At 40.2% G+C, this 18,626-nt stretch overlaps 1 protein-coding gene across 2 annotated transcripts in view; it reads left to right on the forward strand.

The window, feature by feature from the left end:
• The first annotated feature begins 260 nt into the window (after window positions 1-260).
• LOC109075555 (netrin-G1-like) overlaps window positions 261-18,626 on the forward strand; it is a 76,794-nt gene continuing 58,428 nt past the window's right edge. Inside the window, exons 1-2 of one of the 2 annotated variants that reach the window (XM_042717985.1) lie at window positions 261-409; window positions 7,093-7,685. In XM_042717985.1, the coding sequence (XP_042573919.1) occupies window positions 7,413-7,685 (273 nt within the window). In that variant the 5' untranslated portion in view covers window positions 261-409; window positions 7,093-7,412. Of the gene's footprint in view, window positions 410-785; window positions 1,224-7,092; window positions 7,686-18,626 lie in introns of those variants that run through there. The other variant, XM_042717984.1, reaches the window with a different exon arrangement.

Below are 18,626 nucleotides of genomic sequence, written 5' to 3' on the forward strand. Positions count from 1 at the left end.
GTTTCTTTGTGTGGCTGAATGATTTGATTTTAGATTATAATGCACTGAACTGCAATATAAGGAAGTGAGTGTGAAGAGAAAACGCTGCTGTTAATCGCAACATTGTATTGTATAATCCAGTGTTTGTTAAAGTCTTGTTGTACTAGCCTCTGAATATCAAATTTATCAATAAATTAAACGTTTCAACTTAACTTTAAGGTAATTTGCACTAAAAACTGATAAAAGTCTGTAATTATCCAAATGCCGATGTACATGCTCATATGGAATCAGTGCTGCTCATTCAACATGCGCACGGTCTGAACTCTGCTGAAAACACTTGCGAGGAAGGAGACTATGGTCCTCATCTTCTGTCCTAAGTGGTCATCGGAAAACAACACTTATTTTGTTATATCTGTAAGAGATCGGAAAGGTCAGTATAAGCGTCAATTACTATTCAAAAATAACAGCTTTACCTAAGCGAATTTATTGTCACTTAATTTAATTCACGCGGATGCATGTTTGAAAACGATCAGGATCTTTTTGCGTTTTGCTATTTATTAAATAAATGGCAATTAAAATTCCTCATACTGACTATTCTATTGGATATGTTTAGCAAAAGGAATATAGGCTTTGATTACACCTATATATATATATATATATATATATATATATATATATATATTTTTTTTTTTTTTTTTTTTTTAAGACATAGCCTACTATCTAACTTAACATTGATTCCCATAATGGACAACATGTTGCCTAGGTAGCTCACTAGGTCGTGAGATAGACTGTATAGGTAGCTCACTAGGTCGTGAGATAGCCTGTACGTGTAAAGGTTAACCTGTTTAAGCAGATGTCCAAATGTTTTCGTGGCTGAGGGTCCTTTAGGACCCAGCGGAGAGCTCAAGTGCGCGGCTAGAATACGCTTCATTCCCTCAAACTTACATTTGGAGATGATCGCTTTCAGCAGGTTAGTTGTTCTCTCCCGGGCAGGATAGGTAAGCGCTGGCAGCAACTGAATTTAACTGAAGGTTTGGATGCAATGACTTTTATTGACAAAGGGCTGGAGTTCTTATCAGTAAAGTATGTTCAGCTGGCCGATGAACATTTGACAGACGTGTAGGAGAACCTGTGCACTGCATTCAGTCAATTGCTGTGGAGTAACATTTCTGGGACATGATCTGATCAGTAAAGAAAAGACCGGATTCATTCACTGGATGTTTTCTGTCTGGAAAACTGTCAAGGTGGGTTATTTTTGTCGCTTGCATGTTGCAAAAAGAGTCTAAACATCATCCATGTGCAGGTATTTTCTCAGCATATCTGGAGTAAATCAACTGAGGCAGGTATAAATACTTAACGTTCTGTATAATATGACCCGTGTTTCTATATAAGAGATCGTTCAGGTGCTTTTCCACCCTGTATAATTAGTTATTTCTGACACCTCCAATTTGTCCATTAATCGATCAACGTCTTTATCCAAATTTAGAACTATATTTCCCTCTAAACTGCACAGTTTACTTGTTCTTATAGTCATTATCTTTGCTTTCTGTTTTAAAGGAATACATATCGCACTTTCAGTTCGTAATTCGCATAACTTGACCACAAGCTCATATTATTTCATTACCTTTTCACTCCTCATGCGCACGAGCTTTCCAGGTGCTGTTTGGTCAAGACACTGAAGATCAACAGTGTTTTGTCTCTAAAAGAAAGCGTTTTGTCTAGTCCTTTATAGTTCAAGACTATTACCCTGTTGCTCTTTCTCGTTCACACTTAAAAATAAAGGTTTCAATAAGAAGCAAAAAAAAAAAAAACACCTTTATGGTTTTCTGCATTAGGAGAATAAGTTAAAAAGCCCCTTTTTATTTGGTAGTTATCTAAATTATCAATATGTATTTGTTTTTAAGCCTTAATGAAACATTTAAATTAATCTTTAAAGAACCATAGAGTATATTCAACTCAAGAACCCTGTACAGCTAATGAGAAGATCTTAACTCAGACTAGCAAAGCACCATTAAAAAAACAAAAAACAAAAAAAAAACATTATTTTTAATAAAAAGAGACTGTCCAATAATCATGAATGTCATAACTATATAGGACGTTTTCATTTAAAAATCTAATAAGGGAAGATTACAGACAAACCATGTTTTAGTCCCTTAATGATTATTTATAAAATGCCTTTTGTTTCCCTCATAACTGTAGCTCAACACAGATATGTTACTTCAGTGGAGCTACCTGGAAGGATGTGACTCTTTGTTGATCTCAGCGGTGTGGCAGTGCATCAGTATGGGAATGAGAGTAGCACTTTAGACCTCATGTCACTTTGTGTGTGTGTCAGAGCATGCAAACCTTTCAGGAAAGAGGCATTTAATTATGCATGTTCCTCTGGTATGTGGTGAATATGGTCCGATGGGAAGCAAACGACGGGCTGATTGGCATTACTCATGGAAAGATTGATGTATTACATGTTTGGAAGAACATGCCAAGCACTTTAGATCTGTGAAGCTTCCCTGCAAAGTTTAGCAGCTTGCTTTATATAAAAAAATAAATGAATAAATAAAGAGAGAGAGAGAGATTTAGAATTTAAATGTACACTGGTACTGAGGTACTGGTCTCTATGGTTTAATGATAAATATCTACAGAAACTTGCCATTGCACTAAAGGTTCTTTGCAGTCGAAAAGGTTCTTTACATTATTAAAATGTTCTTCAGAATAATTATAATAATAATGGTGCTTTTCAGAACTTTTCACTGAAAGGTTCTTTTGGGAATCCAAAATGATCCTTCTATGGCATGGCTGTGAAACCCACCTTTTTGATGCTTTATTTTTAAGAGTGCAGATATGCTTGATTCTTCTTTTTCTTACTGACATCATTAACACCATAGCAGATGCTAATCTGTCAGTTCAGAAACCGACAGAAAACAAAGCTTCACAACCTTAAAAAAGATTACAGGGTGCAAAGCTGTTAGAGCATGTTTCAATTTCAGCACCTGAACAGCTCCAGTCCCATTGCGCACAAAGCTACCATGTAAAGCATGTGGTAGTTTGTGTTTGAGAGGAAGAGAACAGTGCAGAGGGGGTTGAGGGAAAAAAGTAGAATGATCAAGGCATGTCAGCAGCATTGACACTTTGAAGGACAACAAGGTTAGTGGAAAGACCATTGAATAAATAGAAGTATTCACAGCGGTTTTACAGGGTACCTGAAGGGCTGTAACCAACGCGAGCCATGTGCCATGAGTGTCTACAGACTTAAAAACACTTTGATATGCTTCGGTTGCCTGGGGAGTAAAATACAAGTGGACACAGGGGGGTGTTTTCAGCGGATCTGAGAAAAAAAAAAAAGTAGGGATAAAAAAAATACCCAAGCCACCACTATACTTTAGGGTTAGGGTTGCACTATAATTTTTTTATTTTTTTTTACGTGAACATATGGGATACTTGTACAACATTCATAGTCCTTTTTTCATAGCAAAATCTCGTATTTTTCTGCTGTTAGATTCAAGCATCAGTGTAAAAACTGTGTTGCTCTTTGTGCAGCAGAGAAATATGAGAATCAATGTAGTGGTCTATCTTTTTGATGCAATTAAAATGAATGACGATTGAAGTGTTCAAGAATAAGACACAAAAGAACCATAAAAGTATCATAAAAGTACTTCACAGAACTCATGAACTAAATGGAATTTTAGTACTTATTCACTTATAATCTTCACCTCAAAGAGCATCTAATTTATCCTTTTGGGATCCACGGAAGAAAGAAAATCACATAGGTTTGGAACTTGAGGTTTCATTATCAATGAATTATGAAATGTTTTTTTTTATTTTTATTTTTTTTTTTTGGGGGGGGGGGGGGGGGGGTTATTCCTTTGAGATTCAGGATGTATTGATATTGCAGTTCTGCCAATAATTGTTTTGATGTTATGGCTGAAATCTGACAAATAGCCAATTACTATTTTGTGAAAAGTCAATTAGTACAATACTTTTAAATGCTGCAAGTGAATTTAGGAATCAGTAAAATAACTGAAATTATGAAAGATGGATATTCATTTTGAGATCTGCTTAAGATTGCATAATGAATATATATATATATATATATATATATATATATATATATATATATATATATATATATATATATATATATATATATATAATAATTGTTTTTTCTATTTCAGCCAAGTATGGTGACCCATACTCAGAATTTGTGCTCTGCATTTAAATTATGAAAGTGAAAGTGAAAGTGAAAGTGACGTGACATTCAGCCAAGTATGGTGACCCATACTCAGAATTTGTGCTCTGCATTTAACCCATCCGAAGTGCACACAGCCAGTAACACACCCACACACTGTGAACACACACCCGGAGCAGTGGGCAGCCATTTAGCTGCGGCGCCCGGGGAGAGCAGTTGGGGTTCATGTGCCTTGCTCAAGGGCACCTAAGTCGTGGTATAGGGTGGAGAGAGCGCTGTACATTCACTCCCCCCACCCACAATTCCTGCCGGCCCGAGACTCGAACTCACAAACCCTTCGATTGGGAGTCCGACTCTCTAACCATTAGGCCACGACTTCCCCGTTATGGACAACATGTTGCTTAGGTACCTGTAGCTCACTAGGTCGTGAGATAGCCTGTATAGGTATATATATGTATAGGCCACGACTTCCCCATTATGGACAACATGTTGCTTAGGTACCTGTAGCTCACTAGGTCGTGAGATAGCCTGTATAGGTATATATATGTATGTGTGTATATAAGAAGAAAACTAACATTTAGTTTTATTTATTTTGATGTTATGACAGATAACTGACAAATGGCCAATTCTGCACTATTTAAAAAAAAAAAAAAATATATATATATATATATATATATATATATATATATATATACAAAAATAGAGACAACAAAAACAATCACAACAATATAATTAAAATTATAATAGATGGATATGGAGATGGGCCATGGAGATAATACTGATATTTAAAAAAAATAAAAATAAAAATAAAAATGTTGCAGATGATATAAAGACAGGGCAGTGTTGTGAGAAAGGATGTTTTTACATATGAATTTCAATACCAAGGTGGCGAGGAAGCCACTTCTGACTGATTTTGGAAAGACCCTGCTTTTATTTGTGATGAGCTGGTTTCCATTCCTCTCTAGAAAATTCCAGGAAACTAAGGAAGTTATCTCCCTCCGATGTATTAGTTTCCTCTCTAATGCAAGCCTGATAAGCTCACACTTCTCAAATTCCTAGTGTTAAGTGCATGGGAAAAAAAGTCTCTCCCATCTCTACTGTAACCTAATCACAGGACTGGGAGTCTGAAGCTTTATCTGGATTAGGAGTGTGATAAAACACTTGTGTGATATCGGACCGCACCTTATCTATCCCACTATCCATGACTGCCGCCTTTTACTTATTGCCTGTTCTTGTGCTTTAGAGCAATCCCTATTTCAGTCCTATTACTGACATTTTTTATGAAACCCATGATGCTGACGGCTATACAGTAATGTCTTATTAATCACATCCTGCCCCGTGCCAGGGGCTGAACGTGGTAATTGGCTCCTTGTTAGACGTCAACATGATTGACAAAGCACATTTAGAGGCTGCTCTGTCTCATCTATCATGGCTCGTCCCACTATTTGAGGGGGCACAGACCTAACCAATCCTACCTCAACATCAAGGATTCCTTATTTTGATAGATATGATGGAGAGGTGCATTCAGAAACCTGTTTTTTCATACTGTATGGCCAATGTGTGAGCATGTTTTCATTATTGATTTTAAATTATTGATAATTACTGATACAACATAAAAAGTGAAAATGTTATTTTAAAGGACTAGACTTACTGTATGTGGAACACAAAGGAGACATTTAGCAGTGTGTTCATACTGCTCTTTTCCATATAATTAAAGTGAATTGTGACAGGGGACTTTGAGCCAAAATGATGAAAAAGATAACAATAGAGATAAAAATATTAGCATCCACAACAATGGACGATAATGTTCTGTTTATTATAAGTGTGCATTGCAGTCCTCTGAAACCATATGATAGCTTTGCGTGAGGAAAAGGCAGAAATGTATTAACTGATAATCGGTGCACCTTTCAAATCTCATTAATGTTCATGCATATTCAAATATGGTGTGTTAAAATGTGTAACACCAGGTTTGATGGCAACAATGCCACAGGTCGTTGCTTCTTATGTGTTGTAAATTATCTCAATGTATCAAATTTTAATATGTGCATATTTTAAAAAGAAAGAGAGAGATTTGAGAGCTATGATAGATGGGATATTTTATGAATACCTACTTACGTTCTCTTCAGTTCCTGACACAAAGCTTTGAATGACTTTAGAAGACTTAAAATGCAGTGCTTGAATCATACAGACCACTTTGATGAAACTTTTATGATGCTTTTTTGTCATATTTGGAACTTGACAGCCCCTGGTCATGAGGGTGAGTAAATGATGACAGAAATGTCATTTTTAGCTGAACTAGCCCAACATCTAGTTCAACCTGAACTGACCCTTAAAAATGACTTTCATTTGCTGTAACCTGCTGTGGCCTGGTTGATTCAGTCATATTAAATGGATCCAATTAAATATTTTTTACTTATATAAAACCAGTTACTTTTATGTTATCGCATAAAGCACATTTTAGGCCACCACACAAAATATTTTTTGCAGTGTAGCACTAGTAATAAGGGCATCTGTCTCTGACATTAAAAGGTCTATGAAATCCATTAAGGTCTATGAAATATGAAGTATGCATACCATTTCTATATCTAGAAAAAATATTGGCCTCTTTCCACCACAGCTTTCCTCACACTAGAACAGAATCCTTGAAATCTCAAATTGCTGAGAGACGTTTGAGGGTTGCACTGTGGAAAGATGTGCAGACTTACACAGTCTGTTTGTGCCTACAGGGATGTTTGGCTATTTGTCTTCCGTAATAAGCAGGTATTTTTAGGATATTTCTCTATGAACTCTGTCTCAGCTATAGAAAACACTTGACCTGCACCTCCTCACCTTTTCCACCGGGCTCCTCGTTATTCGCACAACACCAGTACTGAAATCTCCTTCGCTGACACATTCTTGTTTTCCTCTCCTTTTGTTCTTATCCCCCACAGACTGCAGAGAGCATATGAGAAACAGCGATGGACAGGCGGATGATCTGCAATGGCCTCCACTAATGGCTTCAAGAAGGAATTAATATCATTCTTTCACACTGGTGACCTATGCTTACCGCAACTTGGTCAAAACACATTCAAGCGCCCCTGCAACACAATCAGACAAAAAAAACAAATGAGTGAAATTAGAGCGGCCTAAGGAAGCTGAGTCAAAACTGGCACAGTTGCCAGCCTTTTTTCCCCTTTAAAGTTCAGTGTTACCACAGAGGCGGTCTGCCTCATCATCCTCTGCCTGCTTATTATCTATCAGACTCCATTTAATGAGGCATCAGAAGAAAGGCGCAACCATGTACTTACTGCTAGTTTTTGTACTACAGGCCCTGTGGGTGAGTTTGTGTCATGCCACACAGCATTACCCGGCCTCATGGGGGCACTATGATGTTTGTAAGTCCCAGGTTTATGCAGAGGACCGCCTGGCCTGGCACTACATGGCCTGCCAGCCTGAGGCCACTGATATGACCAATTACCTGACTGTGTCTCTGGACCCACCCAACATTACCTGTGGAGACCCACCTGAGATGTACTGTGCCCTGGTGAGTTTGATACATTTTTACAAACTTGATGAGTGACTAAGAGAATCACAAAACCAGTATACAACAACACCCTACATTGCTTGTATTACATTTCTAGAATACTTGATTCCGATTGGTCATTTGTAGCACTCAGCAGTCAACATTTTTGTCCATTGTGACAGGCAACAATTTACCTAACTTAGTTTCATGTCTTTGCGTATAACTCATGAAAAACAAACAAAAAAAAAAGAAAGAAATCTGCACACCAAACAAATTTATTGTTCAAGATCAATTAAAAAATAGTATTTTACTGAACATAAATATAAATAGCTGTTCTGTTGTCACTTTATATGATAATCTAAAGTAAAATACAATTTTTCAATGGATCATGAATTTAAAAATAGTTTGGTGTGCAGATTTATTTATTTATTTATTTATTTTGCACTAAGTGCAAATAGCCAGCCTTGTTGGCAGAGGCTATTTACACTAACTCTGCTCACCAACGTGTGATTGGAATAGTCATAGGGGTGTTCAGTTCCAGGTTTTTCGGAGTCGACTCCAGCTCCTGACTCCCACCATAGGAGTCGATGGAATCAACTCCATTTAGCATGACTGTCCAAATTAGTCCCATTTAGCAGTGACATTACCTTTAAATGAGCTATCACCATTGTATGCTGTTGTCGACACTTAATTTCACAGAGGGAAAAGTCACGAAAAACAGCCGTGGTGGAATATTCTCTGAGAATTAAATAAGAAAGAAGATATTCTTTAATGAATTTGTTACATTATAATGGCCCGGGTATGGCGCTAAATGTATATTGTGTTAAACAGCATTGATATTAAAAAATAAATACAATAGGCCTAAATACAAAAATACACTTACTGATTTGTTTATTCTTTTTTTATTATGTGTCAGTTTTTAATGATTTAAGGCTAGTTTAATGATGGAATAGCCTATATGGAAAACCAAATGTAGCCTATAGGCTATTGCCTACATTAAGCATAGGCTAACATTGCATAACCAAATATTAATAATATAAAGCTATCACAGAAGCATGTATAATTAAAAACTCAATTTATTATTCCACATCTGTTTCACACATAGTCCGTTTGCAGTGCATGTTTTTTTCCGTGCCCATGTTGAGCATTCACACGATGCGTTCTGAGCGGTTTGTATATGAAGCATTGCAGTGATCGTTTCCGCACCAAGTCAATTTTTTCTTTGCTGCACACCCTGAAGTAAAGTGACAGGGCATTGCTTATGTTAAAAATGTACATGGATTGATACGAAATGTAGACTATTAATTACACTATAAATGCATATAAAGCAAGGAATAGCACCCTACACTTTTAGATAAACATGGTAACCGATGGCACACGTGGAGTTAGAAAACAAAGTTCTTTTTATGACCAACAGGATTACTTGTAATGTAAATGCAAAAGAAAAGGCACGAGACGGCTGTTTCTGTCAATGGTAAGTTTTAATTTAAAATTGTAATAGCCTACTACCTTTTAACTTAAGAAAAGTAGAATAGGCTTTGATTACCTGTTTTGCCATTTGCTTGAGCATTTTAATACATAAAATTAATATAGCCTATAAATCAGTAAAGTAAATGCATTTAATAATATTGGGCTTAAATGTGAATAGGTCTATGAAAGATAGTATTACTGTGTGAAAAGATAATCACTATGCTGAGAGAGAGAAAAAAAATTACAACGTTCAAATTTGACATCAAAATAATGGTGGTAAACAGCTGTGGATCATAGCTGTCATACCCCTGGACTGTCTGTGAGTGTTTTTCTCCCCATGTGCTCTCCGTGACCTAGTTTTCCCTCTTGTTAATCATGTCATTTAGTTCAGGTGTGTCTTGTTAATTGTCCTCGTTTCCCCGTGCCTTTAAGTCCCAGTCTGTGCTGTCTGTCTTTGTCGGGTCTTAAATCGTCATGTTCATGTGTCACCAGCCATTCCTTGTTGGATTTCCCCTGTGTTCTGGATTGCATTAAAGCCTGTATCTGGATCCACGTCTCTGCATCATTTTCTCCGACACAGTTCCTGACAGAAGACCCGACCGACAAAAAGACGTAAACTGCGTGTTTCCCCTACATTTGTTTTCCTTGTTTTGTTCATTGTTTTGTTTTCTGTTTTTCCTTATGGATCCCCTCACCTCGTTATTCACCTCCCTAGTCCATAAGGATCTTTCCCTATTTGAGTATGCAGTTCAGTCAGCACGCCGTTCTAACGGCTTTCAACGACGCTGCGGTGAACTCACTGTTCTGGATCCGGGCAAATTACCATTGCCCTGATGACCTCCTAGAGACCACTGGACTGAGCTGGAGGGAGGCAATCATCCGGTGTCTGGAGAGTGTCCGGCCCCGATCCAGAGCACAGCCCGACCCAGAGCCCTTACCTCACCGATCCAGTGCCAAAGCCCGAGCCCACAGATGATGGAGAGCCTGAGCCCACCAGGACTGACCAGCCATCACTGTATGGGGTGACAGTGCTGAGGATCACCATGGAGCCGGAGCTGCTAGTGACATCAGACCAGCTGCGAGAGCTGGCTACAGCACTCACCAAGAGGGAGAAGGCCGTGGATAGCGAGAGCGTGGAAAGAAGCTCCGCCCACTGCACCATGGCTGAGGGTGAGCTTAATGAGTATCTAGGACTGCTGGACTTTGAAGGGGACCTAATAGACTGGGAGGCAGATATATATGCACATTTTCCTCCCACCTTCCTCGGAATTACCAGTCTGCCCTGAAAGGTCTGCCAGCCCCGTCGTTCCCTTGTCTGATGCGCTCCCGGTGCTGGAGCACATCAGATGCTCAGGCACAATGTGCAGGCAGTGCACACCAGCCCTGAAAGCCCAAAGGCTCAGAAATCCCCACCCACCCTCCCGCTCCTGCCTTCTCCACCCCTGTCATCTGGCAGCAGCTCTGCCCGACCTGAGCACCGCGGGTCTGCCAGTCTCCATCATCAGCATGGCTGTAGAATCCCTTGTCTCCGCCTCCAGCCTCTGAGTCCTAGACTCTGCCTCGGTCCGTCAACCCAGCGGCTCCACCATGGCTCCTAGCTCCCTCCTCTCTGCCATGGCCCAGCAGTCCACTGGCTCTGCCGAACTCCCTCATCCCTCCGGCTCCACCTTGGTCTGTCGTCGACCATCCGTCGCTTCGGGACTCCACTCCTCCAGCTGCGCCTCATCCCTCTATCCCTCTGGCTCCGTTAGGCTCCTCCGTGGGTTGCCTTCACAGCTGCAGCCTGGGTCCCGCCTGGCTCCGTCTACTCCAAGTTCCTCCTGTCTCATCCCTAGCTCCTCCCTCCATCTGGTCCTCCCTAGCTTCTCCTGTCTCCTCCCTGGCTCCACCCGAGCCTCCTCCTAAGTTTCCACCCATCCCATTTAAGATCATTCTGGTAGCACATGAAGGCAGCATTAGTGAAAGCAGGCAGAGACAATGGTAGCTTTAGCAACATTAGCTTTATAGAGAGCCAAAAAACTCTCTTGGAAAACAAAATATGAGAGGTGATGCTTACTTTGTCTGGAGTCTAGAATTTTGCGCACGAAGCGTTGGTAACTCCAGAGCTGATCTGACCCTCGTTTGTGAGGCAGTCCGGCGTAAAATGTTAGCACAAACAAACTTTTCCATTTCCTCAGCGGTCTATGGAGACTTCTATGTTCATAGGGGCATCCTAACACACAACACTTTTAATGGCTCTTTGGCGCTCAGATTGTATATCCAGCAGCTACAGCAACAAAACAGTAATTGTTCTTCTCATACAGGGCTGTGTATATGCTAATGGCAGAGAGCGTCACAAATGGGCGTGACTTTCCCCGAGTGTGACGTCATAGTAGTGAGAAATCTGGAATGGCTAGTGTGGAGAGACTGTTTATGATATACTGGGATTATAAAACAGTGAGTGGGTGGATTTTTACCATTAGAGGCTGGTTGTTTTCACACACTGCGGCCACACAGCTGTGTTCAAACACCTTATAAAAGTGATTTTTGCATTCTATGGCACCTTTAATAAAGGACACTGAGCCCATGCATAGACTACGAACCACACACGGACTGCACTGATCCTCTCTTAATTTCATTCACTCTTTGCTGATATACAGCACTCAACAGCGATTTCGGAGTCAACACCGAGAGTCGATTCCAGTGCTGGAGTCGACTCCGGCTCTAGGGCTATTCAGAGTCAAGGAATCAACTCTTTTGGACTACCCATCCCTAGATAGTCAATTCTAACGTTGTGTCCAAAAGCATGAAGGCATCAAGGCACGTCCGAATACAAATTCTGCTTCACTTCCTGTCTCCAGAGGTACCTCGGATTTTGAAGGTAGTATAGATGTATCCTTCGCTGCCTTTGATATCCCACAATCCTGTGCGTTCCATTCTGTGACAGTTGGGATAAAAAAATAAAGATGGTGCCTTAAATTTGCGTTTGGTGGTCAGTTTGTGTGTAAGTGTATGTTTCTGACTAACTTTTAGCACTTCTGATGTTATTTCTAGCGAGAAATCAGTATTATAATGATTAAATGTTTGTTTAGTTATCATCAAAATTCATTTTATTTTGTTATAGATCATATATGCATATTATAAGACAATGAAAGAATTTTTTTACCTATCATACATTTCAAAATTAAATTCATTAATCCCAAAACCAAAATATGAACCTTTCATTATCCATAATAGGGCCACTTTAATGGTGGTTTTCCACTGCATGGTACGGCACAGAACGGTTCGGTATGGTTCACTTTTGGGGGGTTTTCCACTGGGTACAATACCTGGTACCTGGTACTTTTTTCAGTACTACCTCGGTGGAGATTCCAAGTGAACCATACCATTACCATACCATACAGTTACCTGCATCACTGAACTTGCAACACAGAGACACAACAGAATTGAGACTTTGTTTTTTTAAGAAATTAATGCTTTTTATTCAGCAAGAAGGCATTTAATTGGTCAATTTATAATGTTACAAAAGACTTAAAATAATTAAATTAAGATTAAAAATGTAAAAAAACTTTTTATTAATTTCTAATATATATATCACCATTTACACCAAATATAAAGCAGTCCAACTGTTTTCAACATTGATAATAATGGGACATTTTTCTTGAGCACCAAATCTGGATATTAGATTTGATTATTTGATTTCTTCATGTGACACTGAAGACTGGAGAAATGACTGCAGAAAATTCAGCTTTGCCATCACAGGGATAAATTACACTTTAAAATATATAATTGAAAAAAACAGTTAAACTGTAATAATATTTCACAATAAAATTGTTTTATTTATTTTTGATCAAATATATGCAGCTTTGGTGAGCATAAGGGGCTTCTTTCAAAAAATATTTAAAAGTCCCAAGTTTACATCAGATAGCAATAACATAATAAATTAAATATTGGGCAAAATAAACCCAGGTGAAGCATCAAAAATATTAATCTATGCAACATGTTACAAAGCTAGACATCTTTTTTTTCTTTCTTTCTTTCTTTTATGTGTATAGCATTGGCGGCACACGTACACTGAAGGAGGCAAGGTCATAAAATGTTCTTTAAATATTAATCTATTTCATGCTCACTGAATTCACAACATACCCTGTGAAAATCTCACAGATGGTCAACAGAACTGCATCAAGGTGTTAATGTGCTAGCATGATAAGTACAGTTAATACCAACAGGCTGAATTATCAACAAATCACATAACAGTATACTAATAAAAATGATACTACTAAAATTGTGCATATATATAAGCTGAACATCTTTTCCATTATAATTCAGTTTTTTTTTTTTTTTTTTTTTTGGTGGGGGGGGGGGGTGCACCTTTACAGCTTCAGTGACATTTACAGTGAACTATAGATCAGCAAATCAACCCAGAGAAAGTGCAAGAGACTCTTGGCATGTAGAGTGACAGATCACCTGATATAAGTGAAATGTGAATTATTTAACATGTTTGAAGGTAATTTATTTTATTCATGAGGGGCTTTATTTAGAAGTGCATCCAAGAAATAGTGTCAAGCAGTGATAAAATGTCAGAAATAGGAACGTGGTAAATGGGTCTTTGGTCTCTATGCACTGTACAGTAGAGACCGTTGTTACAGAGCGGCATCTCAGCAACTATAGAGTTTTGATTTAAAAGTTAAATTACACAAATGTGCATTTTCTCTAGCAGTTGTTTTGTATGTTTGTTTCAATAAACTTGTTAATTAGAACATTTAACAAGAATATTATACAATGATGTTGGTGTATTAACAAGAATACTCAAACATCATCATATTTTGGACTGTAAAGTTGGACCATAAGCAAAGGTATAATTTTGCGACATTTATTTTTCATAAATGTCTGGTTGGGGCAAGTTGTTGTGCATTTTACAGTATGTGTTGTAATTGTATGATTTATACATTTTATATTATTTATAAATGTAATAAAATCACAATTTCTTTGGGCCAAAACAATTATTTGTTTCATGTTTCATAATTGGAAATAATTCCATGAAATCTGTGCCTTTTCCACTTGGAAAAATTAAAAAAATAATAAGGTTAATCATTTTTTTTTTTTTTAAATATCCATGAAATGAAGACACCTTAAAATGACAAGAAATTGTATTGTGCCATCTCAGGCTATGTAATTTATTATTTTATGACTATTTTTCTACCTCATGCTTTGGTATTTTTGTCAACACTGTTACCGTCATAAGCATTGCTAGATACTATAGTTTAATTAGAACTATGTGATAGTTTTAAACATATATGAGCATCAATTTAGTCCCTCTTTTCATTGGGATTGTTTCAAATTTTGGATTTTTTATTTATTTTTGTTTTTTATATTGTCATTCAGAGACCAAGAACATCCTAATTTTGGATGGTGACCACATACCAATAAAGAAAAAATATATGTTTTTACAATACAAGAGAGACATAAAAAAAGGGCGTTTGTCCAAAATAAAATAAAGTTACAATGGAAAAACTTGGAAGGCTGTATCAAATATAATTTTTACAACTTTTCTTTAAATTAATGACAGTAACCGGATTGACGTCATAGTCACAGGACTGACCAGAGTAACAGGAATGACAGGACACACATCCTTCAGCACACTGAATATATTTGTTAACATAACACTGTAGAGTTTTATAATTTTAAATTGCATTATATTGTTTTGCACTTACTTAGCATAGTTGTATGACAGTTGTAAACAGTCATTTTTTTTTTTTTTAAGTCATTGTTGATTTAGCACATTACATTACAGAACGTCTCTAGGTTACGTATGTAACCCTAGTTCCTCGAGGGAACGAGACGCTGCGTCTAACCCTTTTTGGGAACGCTTCTAGCGTGAGCGACTCTGAATATCGTGTTTAATCAGTCCAATGAAAGAGTGTGACGTCACGGGCGGGGTGACATAAGCGACCAGGAAGCTATAAAAGCACATACTGCGCAGCTGGCATCAGCTTCAAGTACCAGCAAGCGCCAGCAGGGGTGCCGGGGGGTATGGCTCCAAGACGCAGTGTCCTCGTTCCCTCGAGGAAACTAGGGTTACATACGTAACCTAGAGACGTTCCTCTTCAGGAACTCGAGCTGTGTCGAACGCTTTGGGGAATGAGTACCAACGCTGCCAGACTACCAAACCCTGCCTAGTGTGTATCCGAAGAGCACAGCTTAGGACGAGAGGGACGGATGCGCCTGGAGTGACTGGCATGTCTAAGCCATAAAACCACTTGGAAAAATTAAAAAAATAATAAGGTTAATCATTTTGTTTTTTTAAAATATCCATGAAATGAAGACACCTTAAAATGACAAGAACTATTGTATTGTGCCATCTCAGGCTATGTAATTTCTTATTTTATGACTATTTTTCTACCTCATGCTTTGGTATTTTTGTCAACACTGTTACCGTCATAAGCATTGCTAGATACTATAGTTTAATTAGAACTATGTGATAGTTTTAACATATATGAGCATCAATTTAGTCCCTCTTTTCATTGGGATTGTTTCAAATTTTGGATTTTTTATTTATTTTTGTTTTTATATTTGTCATTCAGATGACCAAGAACATCCTAATTTTGGATGGTGACCACATACCAATAAAGAAAAAATATATGTTTTTACAATACAAGAGAGACATAAAAAAAGGGGTTTGTCCAAAATAAAATAAAGTTACAATGGAAAAACTTGGAAGGCTGTATCAAATATAATTTTTACAACTTTTCTTTAAATTAATGACAGTAACCGGATTGACGTCATAGTCACAGGACTGACCAGAGTAACAGGAATGACAGGACACACATCCTTCAGCACACTGAATATATTTGTTAACATAACACTGTAGAGTTTTATAATTTTAAATTGCATTATATTGTTTTGCACTTACTTAGCATAGTTGTATGACAGTTGTAAACAGTCATATTTTTTTTTTTTTTAAGTCATTGTTGATTTAGCACATTACATTACAGAACGTCTCTAGGTTACGTATGTAACCCTAGTTCCTCGAGGGAACGAGACGCTGCGTCTAACCCTTTTTGGGAACGCGTCTAGCGTGAGCGACTCTGAATATCGTGTGTAATCAGTCCAATGAAAGAGTGTGACGTCACGGGCGGGGTGACATAAGCGACCAGGAAGCTACAAAAAAGCACATACTGCGCAGCTGGCATCAGCTTCAAGTACCAGCAAGCGCCAGCAGGGGTGCCGGGGGGTATGGCTCCGAGACGCAGTGTCTCGTTCCCTCGAGGAACTAGGGTTACATACGTAACCTAGAGACGTTCCTCTTCAGGAACTCGAGCTGCGTCGAACGCTTTGGGGAACGAGTACCAACGCTGCCAGACTACCAAACCCCTGCCTAGTGTGTATCCGAAGAGCACAGCTTAGGACGAGAGGACGGATGCACCTGGAGTGACTGGCATGTCTAAGCCAGAAAATCTTGCGAATGTAGAGGGCGTGGACCACCCCGCCGCGTTGCAGATGTTCAGCATGGATACACCTGCCAAAAACGCCTTGGAGGCCGCCATACCCCGTGTGGAGTGAGCCTTGGCTCCCAACAGTGGGGGAAGACCAGAGGACTCATAGGTGACGTTGATAGCCTCGACTATCCAACGACTAATAGACTGCTTAGAAGCAGGAGAACCCCTCTTGGGGGGACCATAGCATACAAGCAATTGGTCTGTTTTTCTCCTCAGGGCAGCTCTGTGGACATATGCGTCCAGTGCTCGAACTGGACACATACAATTTAGCTTCGCTTGGTCGGGCTCCCGAAAGGGAGGAGGACAGAAGGCCTGCAGCACTACAGGTTGTGGTGTGACAGAGGGGACCTTAGGAACATATCCCGCTCGAGGGTATATGAACGCTTTGGTCATGCCAGGTGCAAAGTCCAGATAAGTAGGGGCCACTGAGAGGGCCTGCAAGTCTCCTACTCTCCTCAGAGAGGTAATGGCCAACAGAAAGGCGGTTTTAAGCATCAGATGTCTGTCTGAGATATCTTGAATAGGCTCAAATGGAGGTCTGCACAATGCTTCTAGCACCACAACCAAGTCCCACGGGGGAATACGGGACCTTACTGGAGGTCTCAGCCTCAGCGCACCGTGGAGGAAACGTGTAACTAAGGGGTGTCTTCCCAAAGACTGACCATCGAGAAGGGCGTGGTAGGCCGCAATGGCCGCCACGTAGACCTTCAGCGTGGAGTGGGTCAACCCTGCAGAGAGCCTGGCCTGTAGGAACTCCAGAACTGTACCAACTGGGCAGTTTACTAGGTCTAGCTGGCGGTCTCTGCACCATGAGGTGATGAGTTTCCACCTCAGGGCATACAGTTTCCTCGTTGAGGGAGCTCTGGATTGGAGGAGGGTCTCAACAACCTCGGTTGAGAGACCGGATGCTATGAACTGCGCCCCCTCAGGGGCCACACCCACAGCTTCCACAGCTCCGGGCGAGGGTGAATTATCGTGCCCTGCACCTGTGAGAGTAGGTCTGCCCTGATCGGTATCTCCCAAGGAGAGCCGTCGAGGAGCGAGACCAAATCTGCGAACCATACTCGGCCCGGCCAGAACGGGGCTACAAACAATAGACGGACCCCGTCCTGGCGTACTCTCGCCAGAACTCCCGGGAGCAGAGCAATAGGGGGAAATGCGTACAGACGAAGCCTCGGCCAGGTCTGTACCATAGCGTCCAGTCCCAGGGGAGCTGGATGAACTAGAGAGAACCAAAGGGGACATTGTGCTGTCTCCTGAGTTGCAAAGAGGTCTACTTGAGCTCTGCCAAAAACTCTCCATATCTGCTCCACCACCTCGGGGTGAAGCTTCCATTCCCCGGGCCTCGGCCCCTGCCTCGACAGTATGTCTGCTCCCACATTCAGTTTCCCAGGAATATATACTGCTCTGAGTGAGAGGAGTTTGTCCTGGGACCACACAAGGATCTGGTGCGCCAGCTTGTACAAGGGGCGCGAACGCAGACCTCCCTGGTGGTTGATGTAAGAGACCACCGATGTGGTTGTCAGTGCGCACCAACACATGGTGATCCCTTAGGTCTGGGAGGAAGTGCTTCAGTGCACGATAAACTGCTAGCATTTCTAGACAATTGATATGCCATGTCAGATGGCGACCGCTCCACAGACCGCGGGCAGGGTGGCCACTCATGACCGCACCCCAGCCAGTGAGGGAAGCATCCGTCGCTAGTGTTACACGCCGACCAGGAGCTCCCAGCACTGGGCCCTGATTCAAGAACCAAGGTTTCTTCCACATGTCTAAGGCACGGAGGCAGCGCCGCGTTACCTTGATAGTTCGAAGTGGATTGCCCCTCTGGGAAAATCCCTTGGTCTTGAGCCACCACTGTAGGGGTCTCATGTACAGCAGGCCAAAAGGTATCACGTTGGACGCAGCTGCCATCAGACCCAACAATCTCTGAAATTGTTTGACAGTGAGTGACTGGCCTTCTTTGACTCTCTCGACTGAGATGAGGATCGACTCGATACGAGCAGGGGGACAA

This window comes from Cyprinus carpio, chromosome B2 (genome assembly GCF_018340385.1).
Source record: "Cyprinus carpio isolate SPL01 chromosome B2, ASM1834038v1, whole genome shotgun sequence".
Lineage (NCBI taxonomy): Eukaryota > Metazoa > Chordata > Actinopteri > Cypriniformes > Cyprinidae > Cyprinus > Cyprinus carpio.